Source organism: Chiloscyllium plagiosum, chromosome 21 (genome assembly GCF_004010195.1).
Source record: "Chiloscyllium plagiosum isolate BGI_BamShark_2017 chromosome 21, ASM401019v2, whole genome shotgun sequence".
In the NCBI taxonomy this organism is placed as follows: Eukaryota; Metazoa; Chordata; class Chondrichthyes; order Orectolobiformes; family Hemiscylliidae; genus Chiloscyllium; species Chiloscyllium plagiosum.
The window spans coordinates 18,712,220-18,729,650 of record NC_057730.1 but is presented as its reverse complement, the minus strand read 5'-3'; the positions used below and the strand labels follow the sequence as shown (position 1 = coordinate 18,729,650).

The following is a 17,431-nucleotide window of genomic DNA, read 5'->3' as shown; positions in this document are numbered from 1 at the left end:
CGCCTGTCAATCTTCCTTCCCACCTATCAGCTCCACCCTCCTCTCCAACCTATCACCTTTACCTCCACTTCCACCCACCTATTGCACTCTCACTACCTTCTCCTCAGCACCACTCCCCTCCCATTTATCTCCTCACCGGAGGCTCCCAGCCTCATGCTTGATGAAGGGCTCTGCCCCGAAACGTCGATTTTCCTGCTCCTCGGATGCGGTCTGACCTGCTGTGCTTTTCCAGCAACACACACTCAACTCAGGATTGTCTATCTCTACTTTAATACTTCTACCTGCAGATTTTACTCAGAACATTTTACAGCAAAGCCATCCATAAAAAATGTAAAGCATACTTCACAATGCAAACATTTAATTGCACTTTAAAAGAGCATGAATGCACAATAAACTTTATCCTAAAACAATCCAGGGTATAATATTGACTTGTTCTTTTCCACAAGCACTCCAGTTGAAATGGTGCGACACACTACCCTACTTTTTTTCAGTTTAAAAATCACACAACACCAGGTTATAGTCCAACAGGTTTAATTGGAAGCACACTAGCTTTTGGAGCGTCGCTCCTTCATCAGGTGGTAGAAAGAGCAACACTCCGAAAGCTAGTGTGCTTCCAATTAGACCTGTTGGACCATTACCTGGTGTTGTGTGATTTTTAACTTTGTACACCCCAGTCCAACACCGGCATCTCCAAATCATAACTACTTTTTAAAAAGTCATTCATCAACTTTTGTGAAGTTAATTAATAACTATGTTTTAGGTTTAGCATAAAGATTAGAAATAATGATTAAATAACCTATTTAAAATCAATTTGAGGAGTATTATTAAAAACACAGTGACACCATACCATCCTTGACTGACACCATAAAGCAGAAACTAACTAATTCATCATTTTTATTTGTTAGTCTACTAAAACTATTTGCAGGTTTGCCTGCAACAGTGCTTTAATTGTAAAATAAATTGATAAGTGAAACACCAAGATATTCTTGACACAAGATACTTTATGAACACAATTCATTTGTTTATATCCCTGTAAATCAAACTGATGTATAAAATGCATTCATTGGTTCAAATATACTTTACCTAGCTCTTTGGAAACTGGTGATTGGGAGCTCAATTCTGCCAATTTTGAAATGCCGTCAAAGTAGGTTTTTCCTGCGGCCACCATAGCTGTTAAAATAAAAAATTTAAACAAACCATAGTTATTTGTTTAGAAAACAATCTCAAATTTTTGTTCTAAAAGATAAAAAAGTTAACCAAAATAACAGAACTGAAGGTGCTTGAGATCTGAAACCGAATCGGAAATTTTGCTGGTGAAATTCAGCAGGTCTGGCAGCATCAGTGGAATGAAAGCAGAGTTAATGTTATGAGTCCAGTGACACATCAGAGATGAAGAAGAGTCAACGCTACTTTCTTGCATGGATACGCCATCAATTTCTGCTTTTGTTTCAGGTTGATCAAAACTGGAATTATATCAAGTAAAGACAACTATTCTATTCCGGTAATTCACTTTAGTCAAGTAATTGCATTTTCCCATTAGTGGCAAGGTAATATTATACAATTTAAAAACCAGCTCTTTCAACTCCTCCATATTCCAAGTTTAAGGCTGCAAGTAAATATGGCTATGAATGGTCAAAATGGATAATTAGACTAGCTTTGAAAAACCAGTTATGCACAGCAGTAGAAAAGCATACATTTGCATCTCAGAACAATACAGCACAAGAACAGGCCCTTCAGTTCTCCAAGCCTGTATCAACATATTTTGCCCTTCCATATTGAAACTGTCTCTACCTTCAGGATCCGTATCCTTCTATTCCTTTCCTATTCATGTATTTGTCCAGGTGCTTTTTGAATGTTGTTGTGTCTGTTTCCACCATCTCCTCTGCCAACACGTTCTAGGCGCTCACCATCCTGTGTGTGAAAGCATGCTTTGCACATCTTTTAAACTTGCTCCCTCACACCTTGAACGCATGTCCCCTAGTAATTGACCCCTCCACCCTGAGAAAATGTCTCATACTTTCCATTCTATCCATGCCATTCACAATCTTATAAACTTCTATCCAGTCACCCCTCAACGTCCTGCATTCCAGTGAAAACATATCCAGTTTATCCAATCTTTCTTCAAAGCTAAAAATTCCACATACCAGGCAACATCCTAGTAAACTTTTTCTGTACCCTCTCCAAAGCATCCACATCCTTCTGATAGTGTGGTGATCAGAACAGTACACAATACTCCATGTGGGATCTAACTAATGTTCTATAAAGCTGCAACATAACTTGTCTATCCTTATACTCAATGCCCCTTCCAACAAAGGCAAGCATGCTATAAGCCTTTTGTTTAAAACTACCTCCTCTACCTTCGCTGCCACCTTCAGTGATCTGCAGATCTGCACATCCAGATCCTTCTGCATATCAATACTCCTAATCATTCTGCCATTCACTGTATAATTTCCATCTGTACTTGACCTTCCAAAACGCATCTCATTTGTCCAGATTAAACGCCATCTGTCATTTTTCTGCCTATGCCTCCAACTGACCTACATCCTGTTATATTCTGACAATCCTCCTCACTATCCACAACTCAACCAATATTTGCCTCATCCACAAACTTGCTAATTAGACCAACTAGGTTTTCCTCCAAATCATGTATGTAGACAACAAACAGCAGAAGTCCCAGGACTGATCCCTGTGCAACACCACTAATCTCAACCCTCCATTCCAAAAACGTCCTTCTACTGCTACCCTCTTTCTCTGTATCCATTTTACCAGCTCAGCCAATATCATGTGACTTCACCTTCTGTTCCAGTCTGCCATGAGGACTTTGTCAAAGGCTTTATTAGACACAACATCAACCACATTTCCCTCTAATCATCTTCGTCATCTCAAAAAACTCATTCAAGTTAGTGAGGCATGACATTCCCTGCACAAAACCAGAATGTCTAATGTTAATAAATCCATTTGCTTCACTGGGTTTTGTGTACATGTTATAAATTTGAAAGTTGTATTCTTATCATGTGTTTTCCAGGCTGTTCATTGTTATTTCACAATTTATCTTAGACAAACAAATATCAAATGAGAAAAGATTGGACCCTTCCATTTGACACCAAAAACAATTTCCACCCAAGATTATTTCAGGACGTAATATGACAAATGTACTAACATGGAAGCCTCCCAGGAGAAAAATAAATTTGTCTTTCTCATGCATATCAACCAGCCACATATTTCCAGTTTGCGCCATCAAAAGTGGCAATGCCTCTAGCTGCCAAGGCCTCCCGAGTTCTGGAATTCTCTCCCCCAAGCTCTCTCCTCATCTTTCTTCCTTTAAAGCATTCTTTAAAAACCTATCTCCTTCCACCAAACTTTGGGTCATTGGTCTTAATATCTTTTGCAGCTTGCTACATTTTTGTTCAATAATGCACTTGTGAAGTATTTTGAGATGTTTTACTATGTAAAGCGCAATGTAAATAGTACTTTTTTGCATTTTCTTCTCTATGTTAATGCCTTTAATTTTTTAATAGTACTTTGTCAATTCAACAATCAGAGAAAAGGATTTTTGAGTAAATTAAAATCAGAAAAAAAAAGTCCTAATGTAAAACAGAGAAAACAGCTACTGCTGTATTTAAAACATAAAATTTTGGGTAGTTTTTTTTAAAAATCATGTGAAATATACAATTATCACCCTTTCCAATCATACAAATTTATAGAGTAACACACCCATCAGATAATTGGGAAGTACTATAACACTGGAACAGAAACTGATAAAGATCAGTGCAAATTCCTTTAATCAAGGCAAATCTCAGTTTCTCTGCAAGTCCATTTGGCAAAGTAGTTTCAACAATGTGCAAAAGGAAGTGATAATTTTTCTGGGCTGGGTCTCCTTTTAAATGAGCTTATAAAAAGTTTAAACAAGAGAGTTTATCACTACATGGCGTAAACTAGAGCTTTTAAAATTGGACAGTTTCCCTGTGGACTAGTAATATTGTCAAAAAGCATTATGAAAAGAATTTAAAATTAAATCTTCTAAAAATTCCAATCTTTAAAGTATGTCATTTTTTAAAATTAACCCCAGTTTTCTAATTTTGTCCAATGAGAATATTAAACCTATTTGGAAAATTTTTTTCCTTAGGTTTTACTGCAACTCAATTATAATTAGAAAGGGACCTCTCGAACATGAGCAAGATACACTCCTGAGAACAGATACAAAAATTAAAGATTCTCCCTTGACAATAATCAGATGAGGAAGATTAGTTTATACGTATTTCAACCAAGAGATGTTAGTTTTTATTTCAAGTCCTACATGACCAATTTGATTCAAGAAATATATGAGCTAATGACAATGACTCTGAAACTAAGTCATAATGGTGGGAAGCTCATGTTTTCCTTAGGTAGCAGTGTGCACCATCTTTTTGATGTTACAATCTTTTCTTGCACCTCTTGAAAGGAAGAGAGAAACAAGAAAGAAAATCAATTACTTGCACTTGTCTGAAAAAGAATCAGAACAAACACACACCCACAAACAAGCCACATTTACTTTTTAATGTCATAACTTGTGATCTTTACACTTGGAGGTCGGTTCGAGAAACCAGTGTTTATCTCCTATGTAACATCAAATACTTTCAGATCTTGTGTCTCCAAGTCAGCACAATAGTCCACTCTGAGAAATTGGATCATCAGTTTCCATAATTTTCTGGGTGCAATTACACTGCTAATGTAATTACATTGCTTGTGTTGATGAGAAGTGGTCTCAGGTTTACTTCATCACTAAACCTGTACTGTGCAATGTGGGCATTAAAGCCTGTCCAGGCTTTGAAGTGAAAATCCAAAGGAGCCTTATTTTACCTTGTTCTAGTGTGAAGTTAGGCCCTAGCTCTAGATTCAAGCTGTGTAAGATTGATGCAAAGTAAAACCACCACAGTTGTAGTATAAATGTACATTGATAACTTGCTAATACAATACTAAAGTCCAGTCCTAGAATGAAAGCCACAATAATCAAAAAAGATTGATGTTTTTCATTCTGCCTATGAAAGTGTTCGGAAACAAGGTGACATAATTTGACCAGCTTGCTTCTTAATAAAATGCTATAATTCTGTCAAATTTCATAATGTTAAATTTAATCCCAGGTAGCTCACTGGGTTAAAATGAAGTTACACAACTTCATTTTACAAAGATTCGAGGGTAGCTACAAACGAACTTCCTCATACTGATCACCTACCAAAGCCCAGACTTCCCAAGCATGTATTTTGGCCATATAGAAAACTTACTCAGGCTTCAGAATGCCTTGTTTGGACTTTGTCTCTTCAGATTGGCTATATCAACACTTTTGGGGAAAAACTTTTTAGAGGAAGGCCGCAAGATTGATCCCCAATTTGTAACATCTTTATAAACAGCAATTGAACAGAACTCCACATTCAGGTAGGTACATATTTAGCCTAAATTTAAAATTAAATCATATTACTTCTCTAGGCCAAAGCATTGTGCAATCAAGTTCTTTGAAGCATACATAGTTTCAGTTGCAGTGTAGGTAATGCAGTTGCCAACATGTCCACAGCAAGCTTGCACAACAGCCAGTTAATCTTTTTTAGTGATGTTGGCTGTGGGTTAGATATTGACCAAAAGGGCAAGGATAATGCCCTCGCTCTTCCTCAATATTGCTTCATGGGATCCTATATACTATCCGATAGCACAAATTAGGCTTCAGTTCAATGTCTCATTTGAAAGCTAGCATCGCCAGCAGTGCTTCATTTCATGAGCATTATATTATCAGCCTAAACTCTCATGCACAATCTCTATTGGACTTTTGCCTACCACTCAGAAGGTTGTAGGTTTGAGTGCTTTCCACTAAGCCACAGCAGGTAGTTTGTTTCAATTGAATGAATTAAGAAGGTTAAGGCTTGACTCAAGGATAGATCATAGAAGGCATTTTCCACAGAATATTGGTCTTCTAAAACATGTTGCCAGTTCATGCAGCAGAGGGACTGGAATTGCCAAATTTCATCAAGTGAGAGCTGGACCTGGTCCTAGCTGGGGCAGAAATTACCTTGTAAGGGAAGGTCAGTACTGATAACATTGTCATGCAAGATTAATCTCCTTTGACTAGTTCTGATAGTTTAAGAGGTGGGTAGCAGTCAAGAGGCAGGTTCAGATTGCATCCAGCCCACTATCTTAACAATGATTTTCACCAACCCCAGGTAATGATTTTGGGTGGGATGAAAATGTATCAGAATGGACTAGCCAAGAATCACAACTTCATAGGACAGCCTGGGTGGACCACAGTGTATTTTTCTACCAGTCAAGATTTGTATGTTTGTAAAACAAAACCAAATTGCTTTGATTACCTTGAATTGTTAAAAAGAAATGTTCTTGCTTTTTGAGAAATTAAGTAAAACAAAAGATTTAAATGGGTAATATTTTCTAACTGACAATCTAAATAATATTATGGCATCATTTGAAAACAATTCAGATGGATAGACACAAAAAAATGGACAGTGATGAATAAATTCAAATACAAATATTGAAGCACTCCATGTGTACCAGCAATAAATTATTAAATAACAGATTTACACCAACAGCAAGAAGCATTTCTCTAACGTACGTTTCATTCAACACTAAACTACCTATATACATAAGCTATATATTATCAGAAAGGTGAGCACAGGCAATCTGCAACAATAGTTACATCGACACTGGACTTGGTAAGGCAAATTACCAGAAAGATCACTTGAATTAGATAGGGATATGCAAATGATAAACATTGAAATTTAATAATTCCAAAATAAACTAATAATGACTTGCATTATAAACTAAATTAACTGAATATTTATGGCAAGACAAATCCTTTTGCCCACTTTCAAAATGCCAGGGTAACTCATAATTCAATTTGGAGCTGTTATAATTATGTTAATAATACTGATGTGCGACAATTGTCCATTGTTACCTCACAGGACTGACTAAATGCAAACTAATGTTGTTTGTGTTCGAAACAGAATTCAGATGGGCAAACACTACAAATGTAAATGAGAAATTTTTGCACAAGTCTGAGTCTTGCCGAAATTCAAGTGATGAATATTTGCAGGATTTCAAATAGGTGTCCACTTTTAAAACCAAAATATTAATAGCTTTGAATAGACATTATCAGCAAAACAGAATATTCTAACGCCGACAAGAACCTCTTCTGGTGCCATTTCCCCTCCTGCACACCCCACAATTAAAACATCCTAAAATCAAACTGTCCCATCTTGGCTGAGGTCACTGGAGCACATACTAATGTGGCTTTCAGCCTCAAATAGTATGAAAGAATAACTTTTAGCATTTTATGCTTATTTTATTCCAAATCACTGCACTGATACCAAGTAATGCCATGTAAAATGTAGAATTACAAGTGTCATACGGAGGGTGTAATATTGTTTATATTCTTTATTTACCAATTTTATATGCAAACACAAAGTTTACATAAACATGTTCTGCAACAAGGCAAGTATCTTATTGCAATCAGACCAACAGGATGTGGGGACTCAAGCAATACAGCGCGTGACACCAGTGGGTACAATGTTCTAATTCAGAAGGGAAAGATGTAAAACATAGAACATTACAGCGCAGTACAGACCCTTCGGCCCTCAATGTTGCACCGACCTGTAAAATTAATCTGATGCCCATCGAACCTACACTGTTCCATTATTATCCATATGCCCATTTAAATGCCCTTAACGTCAACGAGTCTACTACTGTTGCAGGCAGACCGTTCCATGCCCCTACTGAGCAAAGAAACTACCTGGATATCTGTCCTAAATCTATCACCCCTCAATTTAAAGCTCTGTTCCCTTGTGTTGGCCTTCACCAGAGGAAAATGGTTCTTGCTGTCCAATCTATCCAACCCTCTGATTATCTTTTATGTCTCGATTAAGTCACCTCTCAACTTTCTTCTCTCAAACAAAAACAGCCTCAGTTCCCTCAGCATTTCCTCATAAGACCTTCTTTTCATACCAGGCAACATCCAGCAAATCTTCTCTGAACCCTTGCCAAAGCTTCCACATCCTTCCTATGATGCAGTGACCAGAACTGCAAGCAACACTAGGTGCAACCTTACCAGTATCTTGTACAATTGAAGCATGACCTAGTGGCTCCGAAACTCAATGCCCCTACCAATAAACGACAACACACCATATGCCTTCTTAACAACCGTACCAACCTGGGTGGCAACTTTCAGGGGTTTATGCACCTGAACACAGATCTCTGTTCATCTACACTGCCAAGAATTTTACCATTCGCCCAGTATTCTGCATTCCTGTTTATTCTTCCGAAGTGAACTACCTCACACTTTTCCGCATTAAACTCCATTTGCCACTTCTCAGCCCAGGTCTGCACCTTAACCCACAACATCTTTCAGGACTATCCACAACTCTATCTACCTTAGTGTAATCCGCAAATTTACTAAACCATCCTTCTACGTTCACCTCCAGATCATTTATAAAAGTGACAAAAAGCAGTGGCCCCTAAACAGATCCTTGCAGTATACTATTGGTAACTGAGCTCCAGGATGAACATTTCCCATCAACCACCACCCTCTGTCTTCTTTCAGCTAGCCAATTTCTGATCCAAATCACTAAACCACCTTCAATCCCAAACTCCGTATTTTGTACAAAAGCCTACCGTGTGGAACTTTATCAAACGTCTTACTGAAGTCCATATACATCACATAAACCACCTTACCTTCATCCACCTTATTTGTCACCATCTCAAAGAACTCAAAAAGGTTAGTGAGGCATGACCTACCATTCACAAAACTATGTTGACTATTCCTAATCAAACATTCCTTTCCAAATGATTATAAATCCTATCTCTGACAACCTTTTCCAAAATCTTACCTACAACTGAAGTGAGGCTCACTGGCCTATAATTACCAGGGTTGTCCCAACTCCCCTTCATAAACAAGGGGGCAATATTTGCTATCTTCCAGTCTTCTGGCACTATTCCTGTTGACAATGATGACAAAGATCAAAGCCAAAGGCTCTGTAATCTCACCCCAGCTCCCCAGAGAATCAGAGGATAAATCCCATCCGGCCCTGGGGTTTTATCTATTTTCAGTCTTCCAAAACTGCTAAAACCTCCTCATTGTCAACCTGAATCCCATCTAATCTTGTAGCCTGGCTCTCCGTATTCTCACTAACACTGCCCATTTCCAATGTGAATACTGACAAAGTATTCATTAAGTGCTTCTGTTATATCCTCAGATTCCACCCACAACTTTCCACTATTACCTTTGATTGGCCCTAATCTTACACTAGTCATTCTTTTGTTCCTGATATACCTATAGAAGGCCTTAGGGTTTTCCTTGATCCTATCTGCCAACAACTTCTCATGTCCCCTCCTGGCTCTTCTTAGCCCTCTCTTTAGATCTTTTCTGGCTAACTTATAACACTCAAGCCCCCTAACTGAGCCTTCACACCTCATCCTCACACAAGCCACCTTCTTCCCCTTGACAAAAGCTTCAACCTCTTTAGTAAACCTTGGCTCCCTCTCTCGACAACAACCTCCCTGATAGGTATAAACTTGCAGGAGCTGTTCCTTGAATAAGCTCCACATTTCAAGAATGTCTATCCCCTGCAGTTTCCTTCTCCATCCTAAATCTCACCTAATCGCATCATAATTGCCTTTCCCCCACTTATACCTTTTTCCCTGCGGTATATACCTATCCCTGCACATTGCTATTGTAAACATAACTGAATTATGGTCACTATCGCCAAAGTGCTCACCAACCTTCAAATCTAATACCGTGTCGGGTTCATTCCCCAGTACCAAATCCAATACAACATCGCCCCTTGTTGGCCTGTCTACATACTGTGTCAGAAAGCCTTCCTGCACACATTGAACAAAAACTGACCCATCTAAACTACATGAACTCTAGTATTCCCAGTCAATATTGGGAAAGTTAAAGTCCCCATAGCAACTACCTATCGAGATCATCTTTGCTATCCTTTCCTCTTCATCCCTGGAATAATTCGGAGGCCTATAGAAAACCTATCCTAACCGGGTGACCTCTCCTTTCCTGTTTCTAACCTCAGCCCAAACTACCTCAGCAGATGAGTCCTCAAACATTCTCTCAGCTGCTGTTATACTACCCTTGATTAACAATGCAACACCCCCACCTCTTTTACCATCTTCTCTGTTCTTGTTGAAACATCCAAATCCCAGAATCTGCAACAACCATTCCTGTCCTTCCTTTAGCTATGTCTCTGAAATGGCCACAACATCCAAATCCCAGGTACCAACCCATGCTGCAAGTTCATAGACCTTATTCCGGATGCTCCTGGCATTGAAGTACACACATTTCAAACAAACATCCTGATTGCCGGTGCCCTCTCGCGACCTTGTAAATCCATCCCGGACCTCACTACCCTCAACCTCCTGATTAATGGAACTACAATTCAGGTTCCCATCACCCTGCTGCATTAGTTTAAACTCCCCCGAACAGCATTAGCAATTCTCCCTCCTCAGGATATTGATACCCCTCTGGTTCAGATGCCCAGAAAGAGCTCCAATTATCCAAGAATCCAAAACCCTCCCTTCTGCACCATTACTGCAGCCATGTGTTCAGCTCCACTCTCTCCTTGTTCCTTGCATCACTAGTACGTGGCACAGGCAACAAACCAGAGATAACAACTCTGATTATTCTAGTCTGAGCTTCCAACCTAGCTCCCTGAATTTCTGCCTTAGATCCCCACCTTTATTCCTACCTATGTCATTGGTGCCTATGTGGACCATGAATTGGGGCTGCTCCTGCTCCCCCTCAAAGATCCCAAAACCACGATCAGAGACATCACGAACCCTGGCACCTGGGAGGCAACAAACCAATCAGGAGTCTCTCTCATTTCCACAAAATCTCCTATCTGTCCCCTAACGACAGAATCCCCAATGACCAAAGCTCTGCCCCTCTTCCCCTTCCTTTCTGAGCAGCAGGGACAAACTCTGCACCAGAGACCTGTGCCCCATTGCTTACCCCTCGTAAGTCATCCCCCTCAACAGTAACCGGAACTGTATACTTATTGTTGAGGAGACCCACCACAGGAGATCCCTGCACTGCCTGCTGGTTCCCTTCCTACCCTGATGGTAACCCATCTACCTTCTTCTTGTGGCTGTGGAGTAACTACTTCCCTCTAACTCCTCTCAATAACCCCCTCATGAATGATCCAGCTCCATCTGCAGTTCCCTAACACAGTTCTCAAGGAGCTGGAGTTGGGTGCACTTCCCATAAATGAAGTCAGCAGGGACACTAGAGGTGACCCTTACCTCCCACATACTGCATGAGGAACATTCAATTGCCTTAACCTCCATTCCTGCTATTCTAAACTCCCAAATTGACTGCTGAAAAAAAAGCAACACGAAAGAAGACACTTGTCATCTTACCAACTGACTCAACTTACAAATCACAACTATAACAACACAGGAATTGCATGTTAATAGTTTTAAAATTCTGATAAAATTACTAAATCATTTCAAGTAGAGATCATACATCTACAAGGGTGGGCCACTGACATTAAATGAATACCGATGCTATTCATGCATACTGTTGCGATGAAGGTCTATGATGTATTACTATTTGAAAACACAAGTTCTAAAACAGACAAAACGACATATAGATTTAAGTTTAATTTATATTTCTACCATATTGATTAAATCAGGGAAGGACATAGTCTTCGTTTAATTTTTAAATTGTCAGTGATACACTGTTGTCTGGAATTTGTTTCAAAAGCCTTAAACTAATCTGGAAAGACCTTGAGGTGAATAGTTTAGTACTTTAAAATCCAGGATAAAAGAGACAAAGCAAAACTGGGCTTTGCCAAGAAACAATGTGTCCTATAACAGGGAGACAGAAACAAGTTTTCTTTCAGAAAGAGAGAGAACCAGCAGTGCAGTTAAGCAGTCTCCAAAATAGTCAGGTCATGGAATAGGAAATCCCACTTTAATGACACTCAACAGACAAGCTCCAGAAACAGAAGGCTGTGGGAAGGGAGTTTAAGAAACCCATGTTAAGAAATAAGTGAACCACTGCAGTTTATTTCAGGGTCTCAGAAGAAACTTGAACAAAAAAAAAGGTCTTATCAAGTGAATTTAGGGATTTTGCAGCAAAAACAAAAAGTATAGCCATGCCCCCAACCAAGGGGTTTTAAAGTGCAAACAGGGTAACCCTCCAATCAAGTTTGAGTATCTGTAAGATTGTTGTGGAGGGTATTTTCTGATATTTGTAATAAGACCTTTTTAAATAGTACTTAAATTGTGTAAGATAATGTATGTTTTTGCTTTTATGTAATTTGTTTTTAACTGGCAGTCTTATGCATGTTCAGTTACTGACCAGTACTAAACAAACTGCAAGCAAAACTTATGGTCTATGAAGCTGGGTTTCATGCTGGCATTGAATTTGTCCAGTATTACTCTCAGCTCAGATTATAGTTATCTTTGAATTAGCCTCTCCAGTTGCTTTAACATAGGACTAGGCCATTCATCCTTTTGATATCAATATCATTATGGCTGATCATCCAACTCACTACCCTATTTCTGCTTTCTCTCCCTACCCTTTGATCCCTTTTGCCCTCAAGAACTGTAACTCCAGGTTGAAAACATTCAACGTTTTGGCCCTTCACTGACCACAGATTCACCATTCTCTGGTTGAAGAAATTTTTCATCTAATTCTTACATGGCCTACCCCAAATCCTTGGACTGTGACTCATGGTTCTGGTCTCCCAGACCATCAGGAACATCCTCCCTGCATTTACCTTGTCTAGTCCTCATTGAATTTTAAAGGTTTGAGAGATTCTTCTCACTTTTCAAAACCCCAGTGAATATAGTTCTAACCAATAGTTTCTTTAGATTTTAGTTTCTATAGATTCCAGCAATCATCCTTCAGAAACATCCTTCCTCAGTTAAGACAAACAAAATTGCACATAATACTCCATTTATGATATCACCAAGGTACTGTATAATTGCAGCAAGACATTTTTGCTCCTGTATTTGAAAACATCTTGTTATGAAGGCCAACATACCACTTGTCACCTTCACTACCTGCTGCACCCGCATGCTCAATTTCAGCAACTGAACAGAACATATTGCCGGACTTTTGGATTAGCTTAAACCTATCCCCACACAATAAACACAAAGGATCGGCTTTTTGACTAAAATGCAAGAACTCAAAAAATAAGAAGCAGCCATACAGATTTTCAAGCCTAGTTGCTTTCAAACAATTGTGTAGTGATAGTCTATCCTATCACTACACAAGACAAGATTACACTGAAGTGGATGTCCTCTTTCCCCAGGATCAGCAATAGAGACCATGACATAGGACCATGCCAGTCTTGTCCAGGGTTGCTACCTGCTTCACTACAGTCCTAGCTGTCTGGAGGAATTTAAGAAGGTGGTCATAATCTCCTCCACTCTCACCATAGGTTCCATCGTCATCTCTCAAATTAGACCACAAAACAGGAGATGTTGTAGATTATTCAACCCATTAAGCCTGCTCTGCCATTACATGAGCTCAATTCAACTGTCCTGCCTTTTCCCTATAACCCTTAATTTTCTCCAATGGAAAAAAAACTCTCAACCTTGAATATACTTAATGACTCAGCTTCTTATTATCCCTTCTGGTCAAGAATTCCAGATTCATAATCCTTGGAGAGAAGAAGTTCCACTCTGTACTAACTGGGCAATCCCTTACTAAGAGATTCTTCCTTTAATCTTGAACTCCACAAGGAGAAACAACTTCTCAGCATCCAGCTGGGCAAGTACCCTAATAATTGTGTACATTTCAATAAGGTTGCCTCACATTCTTCTAAATTGCAAGGAGTACAGCCTTGATTCACTCAACTTCTCCCCCATACTCAGGATTAACCGAGTGAACCTTCTCTGGACTCCTCCTTATGCCAATATATCTTTCATTAATTTAGGGGACTAAAACTGATCACAATATTCCAGGTGTGGTCTGACTAGTGCCTTGTATAGTTTTTAGCAAGACTTCCTTAATTTTATACTTAATTTTCTTTGAAATAAAAGCCAACATTCCATTTGCCTTCTGTATTAATTGAATGCGATTTATGCACAAAGACTCAAATCCTGTATGCTATAGCTTTCGGTCTCTTCCTATTTAAATAATATTAAACTCCTCTATTCCTGCCAAAATGCATTACCTCACATTTCCCTACATTTTATTTTATTTCATCTACCAAGTTTTTGCCCACTCAAAATTGTGTATATTCCTCTTCAGACTGTCACCCTTACTGCTTGCCTTTCCATCTGTTTTTGTGTCACCTGCAAACTTGGCTATGGTACATTGGCTTTACTCATCCAAGTAATTAAAATAATTGTAAATGATTGTTGCGCCACACTGATCCTTGTGGCACTCCACTAGTTATAAACTGTCATTCTGAAACTGTCCCCTTACTTCAGCTCTGTCTTCTACAAATAAAGTTGCCTCACATTCATTTAAATTTCAATGAGTACAGGCCCAATTCATTCAACTTCTTCCCCATACCCAGGATCAACTTAATGAACCTTCTCTGGACTGTTTCTGATGCCAGTTAGCCAATCTATCCCCAACATCTTGGAACTTCATCTAATTAAGTAGTCTAACGTGTGGTACTTTATCAAACACTTTCTAGAAATCCAAACAACCGATACTAAGCTAACTGGCCTATAGTTACCTTTTATTTTTGTCTACTTCCCTTTTTGGATAAAGGTGTTAGGCTGGCAATTTTACAAACCTGCAGCACTTTTCCAGAATCCAAGTACACTTGGAACATTACAACTAGTGAATCCAGTATTTCTGTAGCTCTTTCTTTTAAAATCCTCAGATGCATTCCATCAGATCCAGCAGACTTAGATCAATCTTTAGCTTCATTAGTTTCCCAATACTTTTTCTCTAGTAATGGTGCAGTATTTATTTCCTATCCCCTTTTTGCCCCTTGATTACTTGGTATTTTGGAATGACATTTGTTTATTCTACCAAGGAGACTGATGCATAATATTTATTCTACTCCACCGCTTTTCCTGCTTTTTCATTATTTCCCCAGCTTCATTCCTGAAGGGGTCTACATTCACACTGGCCTCTTATTTTTATACATTTAAAGAAGCTTTTGTTGTGTATCTGGATATCACTTGTAAGTTTACCCTCAAAAGTTCATTTTCTCCCTTTATTTTTTGCCAGACTTCTTGCACGATTCTGCCAATTTCATCACAGCCCATGTTGTTCAAACCCCTACAAGATTTCACCCTGCATTTGTTTGCCTTCCAAAGTGAATAACCTCAGATTTTGCCACATTGTGCAAAGAATTGGCAGCTAACTACATTCACACAGCCTCTCCAAATCCCCTTGAAGAGTTTTTACATCTACCTTAATTCCCACTCCCAACTATTATTGTCATTTGTAAACTTAGGAATATTATGTTTAATTCCTGCACCAAAATCATTGATATAGCTATCCACTCCCCCAAACACTGATCATTCTAATCACAGCCCACTAACATGAAAAAGACTCAGTTATCCTACTGATTTTTTTGTCTGTAATCGATTCTTAATCCAGGCCTGTATATTTACGCCAATCAAATGTGCTCTACTGTTTACTAATCTCTTACATGGGATCTTAATCAAAAGTTTTTGAAAATTTAATAATATGTCGGATCCACTGTTTCTCCCTTGTCTAATCTACTAATTATATCCTCAAAGAAAAACTAACAGGTTCATTCAACATTATTTCCCCTTCATAAATTTATGTACACTCTGTCTAACCTTACTATTATCTTCTAAGTGTTCTGTTAGCACTTTTTTTTAAAAAAAAAGAATCGATTCAAACATTTAGTACAGGACTATGGTTAGTCTAACAGTCTATACTCCCAGTTTTCTTTTTCTCTCCATACCTAAATTGTGGAGTTACATTTGCCACTTTCCATGAACTATTCCAGAATGTATCAATATTCAATCTGTCAAATTCAATGTATCTATTATCTCTAAAAGCCTTCTATTTCAACTCTTTAGATAATTGGAACTATCACGGTCTTTCAGTAATAGTAGCCGTTAATGAAGTAACTACTGAATTGCTCACCACTTAACTAGAGAGGTGTTGCGTGGATTGACCCATTTACCAATCAGCTATAATTTGTATTTGCAGTTTCAGCAGTGACACTTCCAATGCAAGGAAGAATCTGGCAAATTACTCAGCCACAAATCAACTTGGAAAGTAGCACATCAGGTTTTGACTAGAACTAGGGGAACTTAGAGCAAAACAAGAAGAGTCTCTTGTGATGCGGTGGTAATACCCCTAACCTTGGATTGAAACACCTTGGCTCAAGTCCCACCTGCTCCAGAGGTTGTAGTAACATCTCTGAACAAATAGATTAGAAAAATAGGTTAATAAGAGAAAAACAAGAACAGCTATGAGATTTTAAAAAATGTATCACTGAAGAAATGAAAGACAAAGCTATAACTTAAGAGTGGAAGCAATGATGTTCAAGAGAGTTCAGTGATACAAAGACAGCAGAGTTAATAGACATTAAAACAAGACAACTAGTCAGGGGATAGGCTGCTTTAAGTAATAGCTGAAAATGTGTTGCTGGAAAAGCGCAGCAAGTCAGGCAGCATCCAAGGAACAGGAGAATCGACGTTTCGGGCATAAGCCCTTCTTCAGGAAGCCCTTCTTGCTTTAAGTAATAGCATATATGTAGCTATTTGATGTTTTTCAAAAACCAAAAAGCCATCCTTTCCACCTGTAGAATATCAAGGAGCATTTCAGAATTTTTTATTAAAATGTAGAAATACATACCTGAACTTTGATCGTTACTTTGTAAAAAAAAACAAAATGCTGTCTTGCAAATCATACTATTTCTGCTGATATTATCCTAGTTGTTCATGTCATCCTAGATGATTATGTTATTTTAAAAGTCAATCTCTTTCACCTACTCACCAGTTTTGCTTCTTAAGTTTGCTTTTGTTCCCTCCCAGTTTATTTTTCCCAAGTTGGCAAAAAATTTAGATAATTGCTCCACCATAAATTTTTAGTACATTTGATAAGTTTCTTTATTTTGTTTTTGTGTGAAGTCCTTCCTTACATTTTCATTATTGTTTTCTGGCTTAGGAAACACTTCAAGGATTCTGTACTGAAGGTAAAAATCACAGCACCAGGTTATAGTCCAACAGGTTTAATTGGAAGCACACTAGCTTTCGGAGCGACGCTCCTTCATCAGGTGATTGTGGAGGGCTCGATCGTAACACAGAATTTATAGCAAAAATTTGCAGTGTGATGTAACTGAAATTATACATTGAAAAATTGATTGTCTGTTAAGCCTTTAATCTGTTAGAATACAGTGATAGTTTCACTTCTTTCATGTGTAAATTACAAAACCTTATTTTTTTAAAGTTGCATTCTCGGGTTAACAATGGTGATAGCTAGACAAGA

At 38.4% G+C, this 17,431-nt stretch overlaps 1 protein-coding gene across 1 annotated transcript in view; it reads right to left on the bottom strand.

Annotated features, from left to right (window-relative positions):
- The window catches only part of baiap2l1a (BAR/IMD domain containing adaptor protein 2 like 1a), a 150,041-nt gene that overhangs the window by 122,364 nt on the left and 10,246 nt on the right, over positions 1–17,431 (bottom strand). The window contains exon 3 of the mRNA XM_043711357.1: positions 1,084–1,170. Within this exon, the coding sequence (XP_043567292.1) occupies positions 1,084–1,170 (87 nt within the window). The remainder of the gene's footprint in view (positions 1–1,083; positions 1,171–17,431) is intronic.